General features: G+C 42.2%; 1 protein-coding gene across 13 annotated transcripts in view; it reads left to right on the top strand.

The window, feature by feature from the left end:
• Positions 1 to 16,438, top strand: part of FRYL (FRY like transcription coactivator) — a 358,656-nt gene that overhangs the window by 319,606 nt on the left and 22,612 nt on the right. For all 13 annotated transcript variants that reach the window (XM_056557831.1, XM_056557771.1, XM_056557761.1 and 10 more), the window contains 5 exons: positions 795 to 956; positions 3,394 to 3,468; positions 3,617 to 3,793; positions 7,777 to 7,977; positions 9,651 to 9,821. In XM_056557831.1, coding sequence (XP_056413806.1) covers positions 795 to 956; positions 3,394 to 3,468; positions 3,617 to 3,793; positions 7,777 to 7,977; positions 9,651 to 9,821 — 786 coding nt within the window. The remainder of the gene's footprint in view (positions 1 to 794; positions 957 to 3,393; positions 3,469 to 3,616; positions 3,794 to 7,776; positions 7,978 to 9,650; positions 9,822 to 16,438) is intronic.

The following is a 16,438-nucleotide window of genomic DNA, read 5'->3' as shown; positions in this document are numbered from 1 at the left end:
CATTGCCCTAGAGCAAAACCACTCCATAAATTCCAGGACTTGTTACAATCCATTATTTTCGTCTGGACAAGAATATGTGCATTGCAAGGAGTAGTCCAGTGCTGAAAAACTTATCCCCTATCCTAAGGATAGGGGATAAGTTTCAGATCGCGGGGGGGTCTGACCGCTGGGGCCCCCTGCGATCTTCTGTACGGGGGCCCCGGCACCCCGCAGGAAGGAGGTGTGTTGACCACCGCATGAAGCGGTGGCTGACACACACCCTCAATACAACTCTATGGCAGAGCCGGAGCACTGCTTTCTGCAATCTCCGGCTCTGCCATAGCGATGTATTGAGGGGGCGTGTCAGCCGCCGCTATCTTGCCAGCGAGCCGGGGACCCGTACAGGAGATCGCGGGGGGCCCCAGTGGTCTGACCCCATTCCCCCCTGCGATCTGAAACTTATCCCCTATTCTTATTTTTCAGCACTGGACTACCCCTTTAATTCTCCACACGTCTACCTTTTTCCCTTTGCTCAAACCAATGATAAGCTTTCAACATATGATGGGAGTTGTAGTTTTTCAACAGCCTGAGAGTCACAACTTGCAGCCGTCTACTTTTAATTATTACAGATAAATTGTCTATGCTTGCTTCTGGCTATTGAGTGTATATGGTTTGGGAACTTATGCAGAGCATTGTCATTGTTAATGCATCACACTGTATTTGCTGTCCTCTCAGAGCATCAGTCATTGGGCCTTTTCTCCATCAGTATTGGTCTAGGTCATATTATACTTATACAGGCCTGTTTTTCCCCTTAGACACCTATCATAGGCCAGAAGTACGGGGACCAGCACAGTGCAACTGGAAGAAATGGAAAGCCAAAAGTGATTGCGGTGACTCGGAGCACATCATCTACATCTTCTGGATCTAACTCCAATGCACTTGTTCCTGTTAGTTGGAAGAGGCCGCAGCTATCTCAGGTACAGGAGCAATTGAAAGCAAAACTGCATCAGAATGCCACAGTCCATAATCACGGCCTGTGTGTATTCTCTTGTATGATGGGCCCCTGATAAGACATTATTGAACGTTTTACTTGATGACCTGTATTCCAAAAAACTGTTGCTGGTACAGTACTATGCGATACTTTGGACTGTGGGAACATAATGGATGGCTTTGTTGGTACTTTTACTACCGCAGAAGCTGGCTATATTAGAATAAATAGAATTCTCATATATTCCACATTACAGCTGATGTCTTGCTAAAAGTATATAAGAAAATGCAACATGCTTTAATGCCAAAATGCGTCACTCTATTGACTTTTGGGCCAGAAACCATTTTTATTAAGCACTTGTGTAAATGTGGCACATTGTAGCGTTAACCATGTTCTACAGTCCAAGGCTGCATTCACATTTCCCCCAGGCTACAGAGTTGTTCCCTGCTAGTTCAGTTACTGCACAGAGCAGTAATATACAGGTCACAACTCTGAATCATTAAAAGGCTTTTTTTACCGTTGTGTTCCTGCATTTACCGTCATGTTCCTGCATTTTGACAGCCATTTTTCTGCTGAAAGAGGTCATAAAAAAAAAAAAATAGACAAAATAACTGAACATAACAATTGATAACAAATGACCAATGTCCATTATTTTAACAGGCATTCTATTAAAATAACGGACATGTTCCATCTATTATTTTATTTCCATGTTCTGAGCATGCGCGGTACAAATAACATCATAATAGAGATTAAAATAACGAGCACTAACGGATGTCAATTGTGAACATCCGTCACCCATAGATTTCAATGTTAAAATTTTAACGCCCGTTGTTCCACAGTTATTTTTGACAGGACAAAAACTAGTGCATGCACAGTCTTTTGTTCCGTCAAAAATAACGGACGTTAGTCATAGCGAGACATAACTGGTGCTGCAGGATGGTAAAAAAAAATCCCATTGACATGAATGGGATTTTTTGACGGGCGTCTCGAGGACTTTCTGACGCGTGTCCATAACGGTAGTTTTTACAGGTGCCTGTAGGTTCTGGTTGGATTGGCCAGCCGTATTACATGTATGGGGGCCCTCCCCTCCCATGTTAGATTTCATAGTGCCCAGTTTGTTCTCAGGGAGATAAGGCACCATCAGAGGTGTCTGGCAGTGGATTTCTTGCTTCACATAGCATTCATGAGTATAAGGGAATAGGGAGAGAGAACTGTTTGGCTGTCACCTATCTGAAATGTGTGGCCAGCTTTACAGGGGTTAATCAGGATTAGAAAAACAGAGATGATGTCTTTGAAAAAAACAGCACCACACCTATCCTCAGGTTGTTTCATATTGGAGCTCAGTTCCATTGAAGTGAATGGAGCCAAGTTGAAATACCATACACAACCTGCGGAAAGGTGTGGAAGGGCACAGCACTCAGCGAAGTTCTTTGGCCCCATCATTTTATTGATCAAAATTTCTGAAGTCACTATAATGTCAGAAGTTTTTATGAGCAGGTTCACACAGGGCGCATCCTCAGCAAATTTCACGCTGCGGATTTGCCGACGGCGGTCACAGAGGGACTGCAGAGTGAGCACCAGGTTGCGGCTGGGTAGCTCTGTGTGTCTGCTCGTAGCAGCAGATTTATACAGTGGGAAATCCGTCACTACGAGCAGACACGCTGCGGATGTGGCGTGTGTGACCCCGCCTAAAAATTAAATGTGTCTTTTTAGGAAAAAAACATCAATAACAGTCAATTGTGAATGATTTAGTGTAGTAGAACTTTATTATTACTTTTTATTTCTGTGAAGGAAATAGATAATGTACACTTTGTGTGGATTTTTGAAGGTGTGGGCAGAGAGAATGCAACATGTGAATGAACTAAGAAAGTCCTCTAGACCCCACCAAAAATACGACCCCTCATAGGAGTCTTATGGTTCCTGTTCATTACTGAAACTATTTACTGCTTCTTTCTCACTGGATGTAAACTCTCGGCCCTATGAAGGCTGTTCATATGTGTGAATGAAGCCTTCCTGTGTTTCTGGAGTAGGAGGAGTATTTGTACTTGCAGTGTTGGTTACCGTTCTATCCAGACATGACTTTATAGGGATCTCTCCTCCCATAGACCAGGGCTTATGCAGAGTAAGGGATTTTCCAGGTCCCTTACCACGCATACATTACATCATATCCACTCATACTGAATCATATAATCCTTTATAGTGTGTTGTGGATAACATGCATCCAGACTACAATGTTTTTCATTGCGCTGATGCCAAGGATTAACATATTAAGAGCATCTGGTGTATATTTTTAGAATAGAAAGATCTGAGCCTGTATCCATGTATTGTCCCTTTGCTTCTCTTTAAAACAAGACTGCTTATTAGTTAGAACACTTTTACCATTTCCACAAATTTTGATTTGATTTTTGTGACCTTTTCTTTTTCAGCGGAGAACGCGGGAGAAGCTGATGAATGTCCTTTCCCTGTGTGGCCCAGACTCTGGTCTCCCCAAAAATCCATCTGTAAGTGCCTTGTTTTTCACCTAGCCATGAATTAGACTTTCTTTCTGCTGGCATGTGCCATTGCTCCAGCCTATAAATACTTCCACCTGTTAATTACGGAGAGCCTGAGTGTTTAGAAGGTTTCTCATCCAATTTCTCTCCACAACAGGTGGTCTTCTCATCAAATGAAGATCTAGAAGTCGGAGATCAGCAAACCAGCCTTATTTCGAGCACCGAAGAAGCCATTCAAGAGGAGGAAGTCGCTGTGGAGGACACTGGCAGTGAACAGCAGTTCGGTGTCTTCAAGGACTTTGACTTCTTGGATGTGGAGCTGGAAGATGCAGAGGTGAGACCCCCGGGTCTAGTTCTTAATGTCAGCCAATCAGCTTTTGCAATATCGCCTTTTGTAAACACTAGACATTAATTGCTAATGTCAAAAAATAGAAGATAAATTAGGTCTGAGAAGAGTGAAGGATAAAAATGCGGCTGCCGCCATGCTGTTATCTATTAAAGGGGTACTCCGGTGGAAAAACTTTTTTTTTTAATCAACTGGTGCCAGAAAGTTAAACAGATTTGTAAATTACTTCTATTAAAAAAAAAAATAAATCTTTATTCTTCCAGTACTTTTTAGAAGCTGTATGGTACAGAGGAAATTCTTTTATTTTTGAATTTCTTTTTTGTCTTGTCCACAGTGCTCTCTGCTGACACCTGATGCCCGTATCAGGAACTGTCCAGAGCAGGAGAAAATCCTCATAGCAAACCTATGCTGCTGTGGACAGTTCCTGACATGGACAGAGGTGTCAGCAGAGAGCACTGTGGACAAGACAAAAAGAAATTCAAAAAGAAAATCATTTCCTCTGTAGCATACAGCTGCTAATAAGTACTGGAAGGATAAAGATTTTTTTTTTATAGAAGTTATTTACAAATCTGTTTAACTTTCTGGCACCAATTCATAAAAAAAAAAAAAATAATAAAAATTTCCACCGGAGTACCCCTTTAAGTTAGCATTTATAGCCAGGCTGAACTGTATTATACAGCTTAGGCTCTGATCACACCATGTTCAGGTTAATAAGTTCAACATATGCACCAGAAAGAGCTTCATTTCACCTCTCTCAGGGTGGCATGTGCACACTCCTATACAATGGGCTGTCGAAAAAAAACGCAATACAGTATGGCCCTTATTTACTAATAGTGGAGTGGAGTTTTCTTTGTGGGTTTTAATTCCCTACAATTAATTTTCCACGGTATTTACTAAGGTTTCCTTACATTTTCCACTTGTCCCTACATTTTTTTTTTTTTTTTTTACACCTGCTCTGATCTGTAAGGTTTTCCTCAGCTCAAATCCACCACATTTTATGTGGAAACCTTAGTAAATATGTTGTTTTTTTGGGAAAATGTCAGGAAAACGCCCCTTTTTGGAGACCACACCCCCTTTCACAGGCGGCCATGCCCCTTTTTTGGGTTTTCTTAGCAAAATGGAGAGTTAGTCTGGTTTTTTCAATTCTGGCGTACAACCCGACAAAACATGTTGGGTTTGCAATAGTAAATGAGGGCCTATGTGTTTTTCATTTCATATGAGCCAATGGCCAGCATAAGGCTCTGTATGGCTATACAGTAGAATAGGTTAGAAGTATGCATCGGGGAACACTCCAGATGTCTACCTCCAACAAGTATAAAAAGAGTATATAGCCGTAGATAAAATCCTACTTATAAGTTTGTGAGCATATGTCTTTACAGATTTTGAGCATTGTATCTAATTGCCGATTTCCTTTTAGCTCTTAGGCCAGTGTTTTCCAAACTGTGTGCCTCCAGCTGTTGCAGAACTACAACTTCCAGCATGCCCGGACAGCTGGGAGTTGTAGTTTTGCAACAGCTGAAGGCATACTGTTTGGAAAACACTGTCTTAGGCTCTTTAAAGAGCCCTGATGCTTCAGCATCTGGAGCGGGCAATATGCTATTTCATTACACTATTTCAGTTGTTATGTAGAAGAAGAAAGTTTAGGATCCTTTTAGACTGGAGCAGACTATCACATGACACAAGCGCCTGTCGGCTATATACAAGTGGGCAAGTGAAGGGCTGCACGAACGATCGCTGGATCATTCCCACTGCTCCCCACTTTCATTAACCTCAGCAGCACATCCCCTAGTTACACACAGAGGGGTGTTTGCCAAAAATGAGGATTTTTATGCCCACGTAAATGATGGTAGACGAGCGTTTGCTCTTTTATTGGCTGATCTATAATCTGCTCCATATTAAGGATCGACCGATCCTTAATATGTTTGGCCGATATTCACGATTTTGGACGTTATCGGTATCGGCAATTACCTTACATAATCCGATAATGCCCCGCACCGCACACCCCACCGCACCGCCCCGGCCAGAGACCGCTGCCGCTGCTGCCCCATTGCCTCCCCCATCCCCTGTTTTATAATTACCTGTTCCCGGGGTCCGCGCTAATTCTGGCTCCTGTGGTGTCCTGCGTTACGCTGTGCACTGCGCAATGACGAGTCATGTCCTCAACGCGACGTCAGTCAGTGCGCACAGTGACAGCTCAGGACGCTGTCGGAGCCAGAAGTAGCGCGGACCCCGGGAACAGGTAATTATAAAACCGGGGATGGGGGAGGCAATGGGGCAGCGGCGGTTGGACTAAGGACCGGCAAGGGGAGAGAAGCGGGAGACGGCAGTCTCTGGCCCCACAAAAGCCGATGCAGTTCATTGATTTAAAGCGCCCGCTTTAAATCATTGATCTGCAGGGGGGCCGATTATCGGTATCGGCCCTAAAAAATTGATATCGGTCGATCCCTACTCCATATAAAAGGCCCTTGAATGTCTCAGATTGCACCAGAGCACATCATAGATGAGGGTTATGTATGTCCGCACCATGTGGATTGATTGGTAATGGCAGTCAGCAGATTTCAAAATGAAATCCCTTAGGTATCTTATAGGTTTATCTTGTAAATGCGGAGCATTCTATGATGACCGCTATAGCAGAATGGGATATACCACATACCTATTGATATATGCTTCGTCCAGTTTACTGCAGCTCCCTTTATACAGCAAAGTGGAGCAGACAGGATACAGCCTGTGCTTTTGTGGTTACATGTTTTTCAGTGTATGTGAGAATGTGTTTTTAGCTATAATCCAGTCAATATTCCTATAGTCCTGATTTTCTCAGCTTGTCCTATTTTTAAGCCTTGTGTCTCATCTTTTTCACACTCACTTCTCTATAACTTCCAGTATGGAGAGTATAATAAAATCTCAATACTATGAGCACATCAGAAATTAAAGGGCTATGTCCCATGGGGATATATTTGCCCAAGTTAGCCGAGATGTCATATTTCTTTAAATTTCAGGCAATGCATATGACAATTCTTTTCAAATAGCTTGTCTATAGAATAAACTTGGTCTGCGGAAACTATATTCGTAAAATTATAAAAATGTTGCTTATGAGATTTAGTTGACACATCAAAGCTTTGTATTACAGATTTTTAGGCTCTCCTTGTGCGGCTGAACGGGGACTTGTGCAATACCTTATTCTTTGTACGAAGCGATGGTCCCTCCCTCACAATATAATGGCATGTTAGGCAGTCCATTACTATATAATTATGAGGTCTGAGACCCCCACCGATCATGAGAATGAAGGGGATGAAGCGCTGGTGTCTTGTTGCTTCTCCTTGGCTATTTGCACAGTGGACCTCACCACCCATCTGTGCAGCAATCTGCAGCGTGGCCCCATTTTCATGTACAGCTTTGTGGCTGGGAACAACACTGTGCAGAGAAAAACACAGCACCGCACTACATGAGATGGGCAAAGCCGTTTAAGAATAGCTTCACCATGCAGCATTTGATGCCTTGTGAAGCGCCATTTCTTTTCCGTGTAAACCATACTGACTTCATAACTATGGGACACTTAAACCGCCCATGTGACATAGCCCTTAGGCTCTACTGTCTGCACCTCATAGTCCATATATGTACTTTTCTAATGTAAATGTGACATAACTTTATGGTTTCTCCTGACTCTGTGTTTGTCTTTGTTACTTATGATTATTTGTGTTTTCCTTTTTGCTAACCAGGAGCTGCAGGTAAGTTGCAGCCTGGTGGAGTGGCTTGTTTCACCTCTGATCCCCCGTGGTGTTTGTGTGTTTGCAGTCCATAAAATGTGTAAAGTTTGATGTTAGTAGTCGTTGCATAGAGGCAAAGTTCTCTGTTCCATGTTGTTATCCCTGTACCCAGTGGCATGTGCTGTACCCTCCTCTAGTGTGCATTGACTTGGGATTTCCAGAGGAGGGTCATACGTATTCTGTTTAAATTATTATTTTTCCCCTTAGGGCGAGAGTGTTGACAACTTTAATTGGGGAGTCCGCAGACGTTCGCTGGACAGTATTGACAAAGGGGACACCCCATCTCTGCAAGAATGTCAGTACTCCGGGAGCACCCCCAGCCTGAACTTAACCAACCAAGAAGACACTGACGAGTCTTCAGAGGAAGAAGCCCTGACGGTCAGCCAGATCCTGTCCCATTCAAACATGGTATGATGTTGTTCTCTCTAGTGTTTAAAGGGGTATTCCGGGCAAAAACATCTTATCCCCTATCCAAAGGATTAGGTGTCTGATCGTGGGGGGCCCGCCACTGGGACCCCCTGTGATCTCCCTGCAGCACCTGCATTCTATGCACGGCTGCGTCTCCAGGCTCGGAAAACCCCTTCGGGTTTACGGGACTGGAGATGTAATGTAACGCCACGCCTCCTCGTGATGCCACGCCCCCTCCATTCATGTCTATGGGAGGGTCTGTCTGTGTTCCCTCTATAGAAATCTTTTTGCTGGCAGTCAAGAATCATAGATCTGGACACATGAAGTAATCTGATGGTTATTTGATGTTATTATTTCTAAGAGTAACTCATTAGGAAAAAGAAAATCTAAATTTGACATGTTGTAGCAACATGGTAGAAGTATTGGTGGGGATCTAGGTCCCATGACACCCACCGATCCCTGAAACAAAGAAGCAGAAGTGCCCCAATGAATGCTGTGCCCCTTCCGCTTTGTTCAATATACTCCAGTATTTCCCAACCAGGGTGCCTACAGCTGTTGCAAAACTACAACTCCCAGCATGCCCGGACAGCCTTCGGCTGTCCGGGCATGCTGGGAATTGTAGTTTTGCAACAGCTAGAGGCATCCTGGTTGGGAAATACTAATGTACAGATACATACATGCCAGTTGTTGTTGTTACAAGTGCATGTGGCACCTGCTACCTTCACCCTTTTGTTATATATGTCCTTATTTATGCTCCTGAAAGTGATGCCTTAAAGGGGTACTCCGGTGGAAAACTTTATTTAATTTTTTTTTTTTTTTTAAATGAACTGGTGCCAGAAGGTTAAACAGATCTGTAAATTACTTCTATTAAAAAAATCTTAATCCTTTTAGTACTTTTTAGCAGCTGTATGCTACAGAGGAAATTTCTTTACTTTTTTGCCAGAAAGTTAAACAGATTTGTAAATAACTTCTATAAAAAAAAAAAAATCTTTATCCTTCCAGTACTTATTAGCAGCTGTATGCTACAGAGGAAATGATTTTCTATTTGAATTTCTTTTTTGTGTTGTCCACAGTGCTCCCTGCTGACACCTCTGTCCGTGTCAGGAACTGTCCAGAGCAGCATAGGTTTTCTATGGGGATTTTCTCCTGCTCTGGACAGTTCCTGATACGGGCATCAGGTGTCAGCAGAAAGCACTGTGGACAACACAAAAAAAGAAATTAAAAAAAATAAAGATTTTCCTCTGTAGCAAACAGTTGCTAAAAAGTACTGAAAGGATTAAGATTTTTTTTAATAGAAGTAATTTACAAATCTAATAGAAAATAAATATATATCACCCGCGCTGGAGGAAACTGTGGGCTATATATCCTTGCTGCCTTGCTCCTGTACGCTTCCCTGTAAGGCGTACAACTAATGAATAATACAAAATTTACAAAAATAATAATACAAAATTTTCTCTAATTTACAAATCTGTTTAACTCTCTGGCACCAGTTCATTTAAAAAAAAATAAGTTTTCCACCGGAGTACCCCTTTAAGGCATTCGTTGATCTTGCGGTAGCACCAGTGGTCGTGCAGCAGCAGCACTGAGGACCTTGATGAGTAAATAATTTTTCTAATGTGAACAGTGGTAGATGTGAAATGATGAATACTAATACACTTTGCTTTTTTTTGTAGCTTCAGAATGACTCTGCAGCGGAGGACAATATGGCTGACCACGTGGACCACTTCCTCCAATCCCAAGACTCAGTTAGTAATGCTCTGACAGAGGAAGTGATACAAACCAGATCTGAGACCCCAAGTGTGGAGGTGACCCCTCCAGATAGCGCTAACAGTCAGCTGCCTGAGGTGGGGAGAAATCTGGGCTGGTGCATGGCTGATTTGGGATCTTTTTAATTCTGTCTCCTAGATTTATGTTTTGATTTGAATGCACATGTCCTATACCTCAGATTGTGATTTTTATTTTTCTGTTTATCTTTTTAATATTTTTAACCTTTTGGGGGCCCTTATCCGCTGTATTATATTTAGATATCAAAAAGCACCCCCAAGGGTTACAAATATTCCTGATATTCTGTTACCATTTTGGGTGAATGGGGCAATTTATTGTACACTTGTGGGCATGGTTGATTTGGTTCTAGAACAATGTTTTTTCTTTGGTGACGCTTTGTAGTTGATCGGCTTTCAGTCTTTATGTGATTGGGCTGTAATTGGGGTTAGGACCTCAGGCCAGCTCTGTTAGTGATGGATAGTCTGTACCCATGGTGATCACTCAGGAACCAAACTCCCGATCTCAGTGTTAAATGGCCTAGGAGGATGAGAAATGGCAGCTAATGGCCACCAACTATTTGTAAGTACTATTTTTCCACTTGTGTGTATTATTTTTATTTTTTTTGTTTAGTTTAGTTTTGTAGTTATTTTTTAGACCAATAAGTAAGGAAACTGTGAAATGGGTATTCCAATGTATACTGCAGCATGCATACTCCTAGGGTGTGAACTAAAGTCTGGGTCCTGTCCATTGGTATATGTCAGGAGACTATCACAAAGCTATTCAGTCACATACCGATTTACTGTAATATACCAAACCTAGTCTGCTTTTGCTTTTCTATACAACAGTATACATTTTATTGTGCTAAAACAGACCATGTGTAGTCACAGTTAGACTATGTTTAGTCTATTAAAGAGGTATTCCAGAATTTTTTTTCCCAGCCTTTAAAGGAGAAGTCCCGTGGTGAAAAATGTATCCCCTATCAGCAGGATAGGGGATAAGTCCTAAATCCCAGGGTGTCTGACAGCTCTGGCCCCCGCGATCTCCTTTATGGAGCCCGGCGTCGCCTCTGGAGTGGCACGTCCCTACCCCTGCCCAATGTGGGGGCCACACACCCTCCATAAAGCACTATGGGAGAGCCGATGATAGTGGAACGGCACTCCAATAGAGATACATGAAGGAGGCGTGGCGGCTAGGGGGTAAGTTTTTCACCACGAGACTTCTCCTTTAAGCCCATGCGTCTTTCATTTTTCAGAGGCCTTTAAAAAAATAAAAAAAAATAAAGAAACGATCTGATTGGTTTCTATGGACAACTGGTCAAATTTTCCTTTGTGCAGGTTTTAATAAATCTCCTACATAGGTAATACTTTTGACTCATGACATGGTACTCCATTGGGCTGGAAAAAGAATTGTTAATCATCGAATCGCTACTGGATCTTATGGAAAATATTCTCTTGGAGGATGTTTAGATACCAGCAAATGCCAGGACCATCTCCTATAGAGGATTCTTTACCTCCAGTGCATGGCTTGCTCAGGAATGGCAGCAGCAAGGTGTCCGCCTCTGTGTGTACAGATGCCCTAAGGCTTTTGGAGGCTGGCCTGATGTCAAGAGTAACCTCTTCCAATGGTCTAGGAAAAACGTGGGGATCTTTTTTTCCAGCATGATGGATTATCATGTCATAAGGCAAATGTGATAACTAAGTGACCCCAAACATGGTGCCTTACAAGATAATTTTGTTATCTTGTAGAAACTCACAATTATCAATGTGATGGATTGGGCCTGTTTTTGCAATGGTTTTTAAATTGGACCTGTCAGCATTTTTTTTAGAGTATAAATTAAGGACATGGCTGTATAAATGGGATACTTTCAGGTTGAGGCAGCCTTAAAGGGCTACTCCGGCCCTAAGATATCCTATCCCCTATCCAAAGGATAGAGGATAAGATGTCTGATTGTGGGGGTTCCACCGCTGGGGACCCCCATAATCTCTCATGCAACACCCACCTGTGTGAGCTCCACGCAGCGCTGGAGGCTCCGAGTCTGAAGCGTTATGACCACAGGGCCGACCGTCATGCCCCCTCCCACAGACTTGCATTGAGGGGGTGGGGCGTGACGTCACAATACTCCGGCCCCATGGTCGTAACGCTTCAGACTCGGAGCCTCAATCGCTGCGTGGAGCTCACACAGGTGGGTGCTGCATGAGAGATTGCAGGAGTCCCCAGCGGCAGGACCCCCACGATCAGACATCTTATGCCCTAATCTTTGGATGGGGTATAAGATGTCTTAGGGCCGGAGTACCCCTTTAAGGTGTCCACATTGTAGTGTTTGTATTGCGTTCACAATCCCGGGACCTCCTGCAGTTTTAGTTTAGTGAGCTTATATAACCATAAGATTCTATGATGATTTAGGCCTCATACATGAGACCCACAGGGGGGCTCAACCATAACACAAAGTGTAAAACGTTTTCACATTATGGCCATCTAAATTGCTTCAGATCTTAGTTTGTCACCTATATAGCTATTGTTGCAGTTAGTTCCCAGTAAGATTGTCAACCAGCTTTCTGTGTTCTAAGGGAATATTGCAGATAAATAATCTGTTTGTTGTCTGGTATTTTTACTTTTGAAACCAATAGTTTTTTATACTTTTGCAGAAATGTGTCAAAAAGAAAATGACCTTTTGGTTATCAAGTTTTTATGATTAACATATTTTTAAGAACTTTTAGTGGTGTTTTTTAAAATTTTTCTTTTTACTATCTATATTACATACAAACCTTGCCGTTTCCATTTTCACTACCGATAACTAAACTGAGGCTTCCTGTTCTGTCGGTAATAAGGAGGAGGCAGCTGGAAAGTGATGTCTACAGCATTACAGTAAAAGGGGACACCAGTAGATAGAGACGACAATAGATGATGCTCACAGCTCAGCCTCCCCCTCCCTATGAAATGACCTCTTCAAAGGTTATGGAATATGCCCAATAACATTTCCCATTTATGTGACTCGGTGTCTATGTCCTTGGGACTTGCCATAAAGCTTATCTGTAAATGCTTTTAGAAACACTCAGGCAAGATGAATTCCCCCATAATAATGTACAAAAAAATAACATCAGAAAATAGAACCAGATTAGAAATAGAGCATCTTTCAGGGTATGATTCTAACCAGCAAAAACAATAAAACCTCTAGGTGACTCATTCCCTTTCAGCATCCTACTGTATTGTGTTATTTAGACATATTGCTCTACCATATAACATACCACAACCACGTTTTGCACTATTTACGGTTTTATCCGTTTTTTTTCCCCGTACACAAAACCGTAGTCTAGTATGGTTTTATGTCCGGGTGAAAAACCGGATACAACTCGTATACGTTTTTTCTTTTTTTTTTTTTTATGGTGGTCAGTGGGAACTGTACAGAACCATATGTGCATACGGTTCCATCTGGTTTGCACAATACGGTTTTGCAGTTTGCACTTGCGCAGTGCACGCCGAAAGTTCTTTCCACAAATAGAACAAGGACAACTTTATTTAATTAAGGACAAACAAAACCGTAGGCGTTTTTTTTTCTTCCAAAAAACGTATTAAACCATATGCAACCGGAAATCCGTTTCTAAACCGTATACGGTTTAAAACCGTACAGAGGTATATATGGTTGTACACGGTTCTGTCCGGTTTTGAGACATACTTTTTTTTTTACAAAAAAACCTGATACGGGAACCGTATTGCAAAAATGAGATGTGAATGCAGCCTGAGATATACGGTACATCTTTTTTTGTAAAGACTAATAAAAGACCTTACATGTGTTACTTATCCACTTTTATCTAAAAAATAGATACAGTTTCCATTGCTTTAGCTAAATGCTGTAGGGCAGAGTTCTAAAAAGCCTGCTCTGTAATGTGAGCTATGAACACTTCTCCTTTGTAATTCTGTGAATAGGTCTGTTTGGTTTTTGTGACTACCTTGATATTTCAGTATTCATAAGAAATACAGTACAAGGTAGCATTGTTCTTCTATTGTTCACTGTTTATACGTCTTGGCTTTGGGACAGTATTGAGAGATGGGTGTATGTATATATATATATATATATATATATATATATATATATATATATATATTTTTTTTTTTTATCCGGGGCTGCAGCCATTTAAGGTGTGTTCAGGTGTGCATAGAGTCTTACAAAGGCAGCTGTAAACCACCAGAACATGCTGCAAAATACATCTGTCCGATACCAGAACTTGGTTTTTGGAGTACAGGTAGGTGCACACAGCAGTGATCCTGTGAGCATAGTCTGATACGATCCCCACTTCTTCTGAGCAGCTCCCTTTTAGATATTTATGAACAGGGAACTCTTTAGGTAGTGAGATCCCACTTCTCAATACTGGAAAAAAAATTCTAAATCAACTGGTGCCAGAAAGTTAAACAGATTTGTAAATTACTTCTATTTAAAAATGTTGATCCTTCCAGTACTTATCAGCTGCTGTATGCTCCACAGGAAGTTCTTTTCTTTTTGAATTTCCTTTCTGTCTGACCACAGTGCTCTCTGCTGACACCTCTGTCCATGTCAGGAAATGTCCAGAGCAGGAGAGGTTTGCTATGGGGAGTCGCTCCTTCTCTGGCCAGTTCCTGACATGGACAGGGGTGTCAGTAGAGAGCAATGTGGTCAGACAGAAAGGAAATTCAAAAAGAAAATAACTTCCTGTGGAAAATACAGCAGCTGATAAGTACTGGAAGGATTAAGATTTTTAAATAGAAGTAATTTACAAATCTCAATATGAATTCAAGTAGAATACAGACATGGTGCACATCTACAATCTTGTATAATGATCTGACTGCTTCTCAGCACAATATCAAAAACTAACATGTTGTTAGTATACATTTTTGATCAAAAAGTACAAGCCCACTCGCCACGTCAAGGCCACCTATTTAGAATGGGTCCCTAACGTCCCTAGCATAAAATGGCGTAGCACCGGGCGGCGACCACCATCGCCGCGACACAGATGCCCACGAGGGGGGGAGCGACCCACTGGCAGAGCGGCCCCAATGCCTCTCAAACCAGTTTATGGGCCGCACCCGCCCGCAGACACAGCGCCACGGCAGCAATGGACGCCGCCCCGCACCACACCAGTGTGAACAAGGTGTAAAGGCTCACTTACCTTGCTCTCCCAGTCAGACTGGGAGGCTGCTAGGAGTGAAATGGCCCTAGTGTGGCTAATTACCACCTATATAGGTTTGGGCTGATTTACAAATCTGTTTAACTTTCTGGCACCAGTTGATTTAGAAAAAATGTTTTCCAGTGGAGTACCCCTTTAAGGTAATGTGGGAGGGAATGGGAGCTCTTTGTTGTCTGTCTTCTGTTTTTTTGGGAGGCTTTCTAAAAGCCGCTGATGTGTAGCAACAAACTTCAGGAGAGGAGAAAGGGAACTCATTTGACTTTTCAATAGATATACATTAGCTTTTGGGTTTTTTTTTTTTTTTTTTTTTAGGAAACTTTGATCTATCCAGTGTTATAGTTTGTATTGTCTTGTTGCACAGAAAAGGATTAGTTTGTTTAAGGTTGTATTCACACACACCGGAACCACTGCGGATTTCATGTCATAAAATCTGCAGCAGATACAGTGTGCGTGAATACACCCTAAAGAAATTTATGATCAGATAGATTATGAAAACAAAACCCATTGCCACCTTAAAAAGAAAAGAAAACCATTCCATAAGCCTTCATTTAAGTAGCTATATTTCCTACTATTGAGACACATTTATCTATTCAGCCTGTGTTGTGAGGCTGTTTGGGAGTCTGAGCCTGTAAGTTAGCGATAGAGACAACCCAGGGTGTGTTACATGTTATTTGTGGGGCAGTGCTTCTTGTGTAGAAACATCTAGTGTAGTGTTTCCCAACCAGGGTGCCCCCAGCTGTTGCAAAACTACAACTCCCAGCATGCCCGGGCAGCCTTCGGCTGCCCGGGCATGCTGGGAGTTGTAGCTTTGCAACAGCTGGAGGCACCCTGGTTGGAAAATGCTGTTTTTTTTTTTTTTAGAAGCTTTGTGTATGGGTGGAGGAGAACCTTTTCTCCTATAGGTTTTATTGTATACAACTAATGCAGTGTTGGCCTTTCCCAGTTGTTGCAAAACTATGGGATGGGAGATATAGTTTTGCATTAACTAGAGAGCTAAAGGTTGGGGAACGCTGCTCTAAAGGACTGCTGCGTATTCTACTTCCCATAATTCAATGGGTAGCAAAATCAGCTGCAGTAAGTAGAAAGCAAAATACACTGCAAATGCTGTACATGTGAACCTACCTTAATACTGTCTTTGGCACAAAATAGTTGGACCACATAAAACTATCTAGAACTACAGCTCTACCTTAGTAGAGTCGTCTTGTCTCCTGTTAAAATGATAAAAATGCTTTCTCCTTTATGGTAGATTGTACATTGCTTTGCTGTACTGTGTGTTGCTCCAAGCGAAATGTATCACTACAACTATTCACATATTGGCCCTCATTTACTATTCTAAACCCGACTTCTTTTGTCGGGTTTTTTTGGCGCATATTTGTCTGCGACATGTTGCAGACATCGTGCGCCAGTCTGCGACACGATGCAACATTTTTTCCCGACGGACCCGATGTGGATTCTCCCAAACCCGAAAAAGGGGCGTAACCCGACATTTCTGAGCTTTCCCACGTATTTATAAAGGTTTCCAACCCGAATTTGTTGAA

Source organism: Hyla sarda, chromosome 1 (assembly GCF_029499605.1).
Source record: "Hyla sarda isolate aHylSar1 chromosome 1, aHylSar1.hap1, whole genome shotgun sequence".
NCBI lineage: Eukaryota > Metazoa > Chordata > Amphibia > Anura > Hylidae > Hyla > Hyla sarda.
This window is presented reverse-complemented; position numbering and strand designations above follow the sequence as displayed.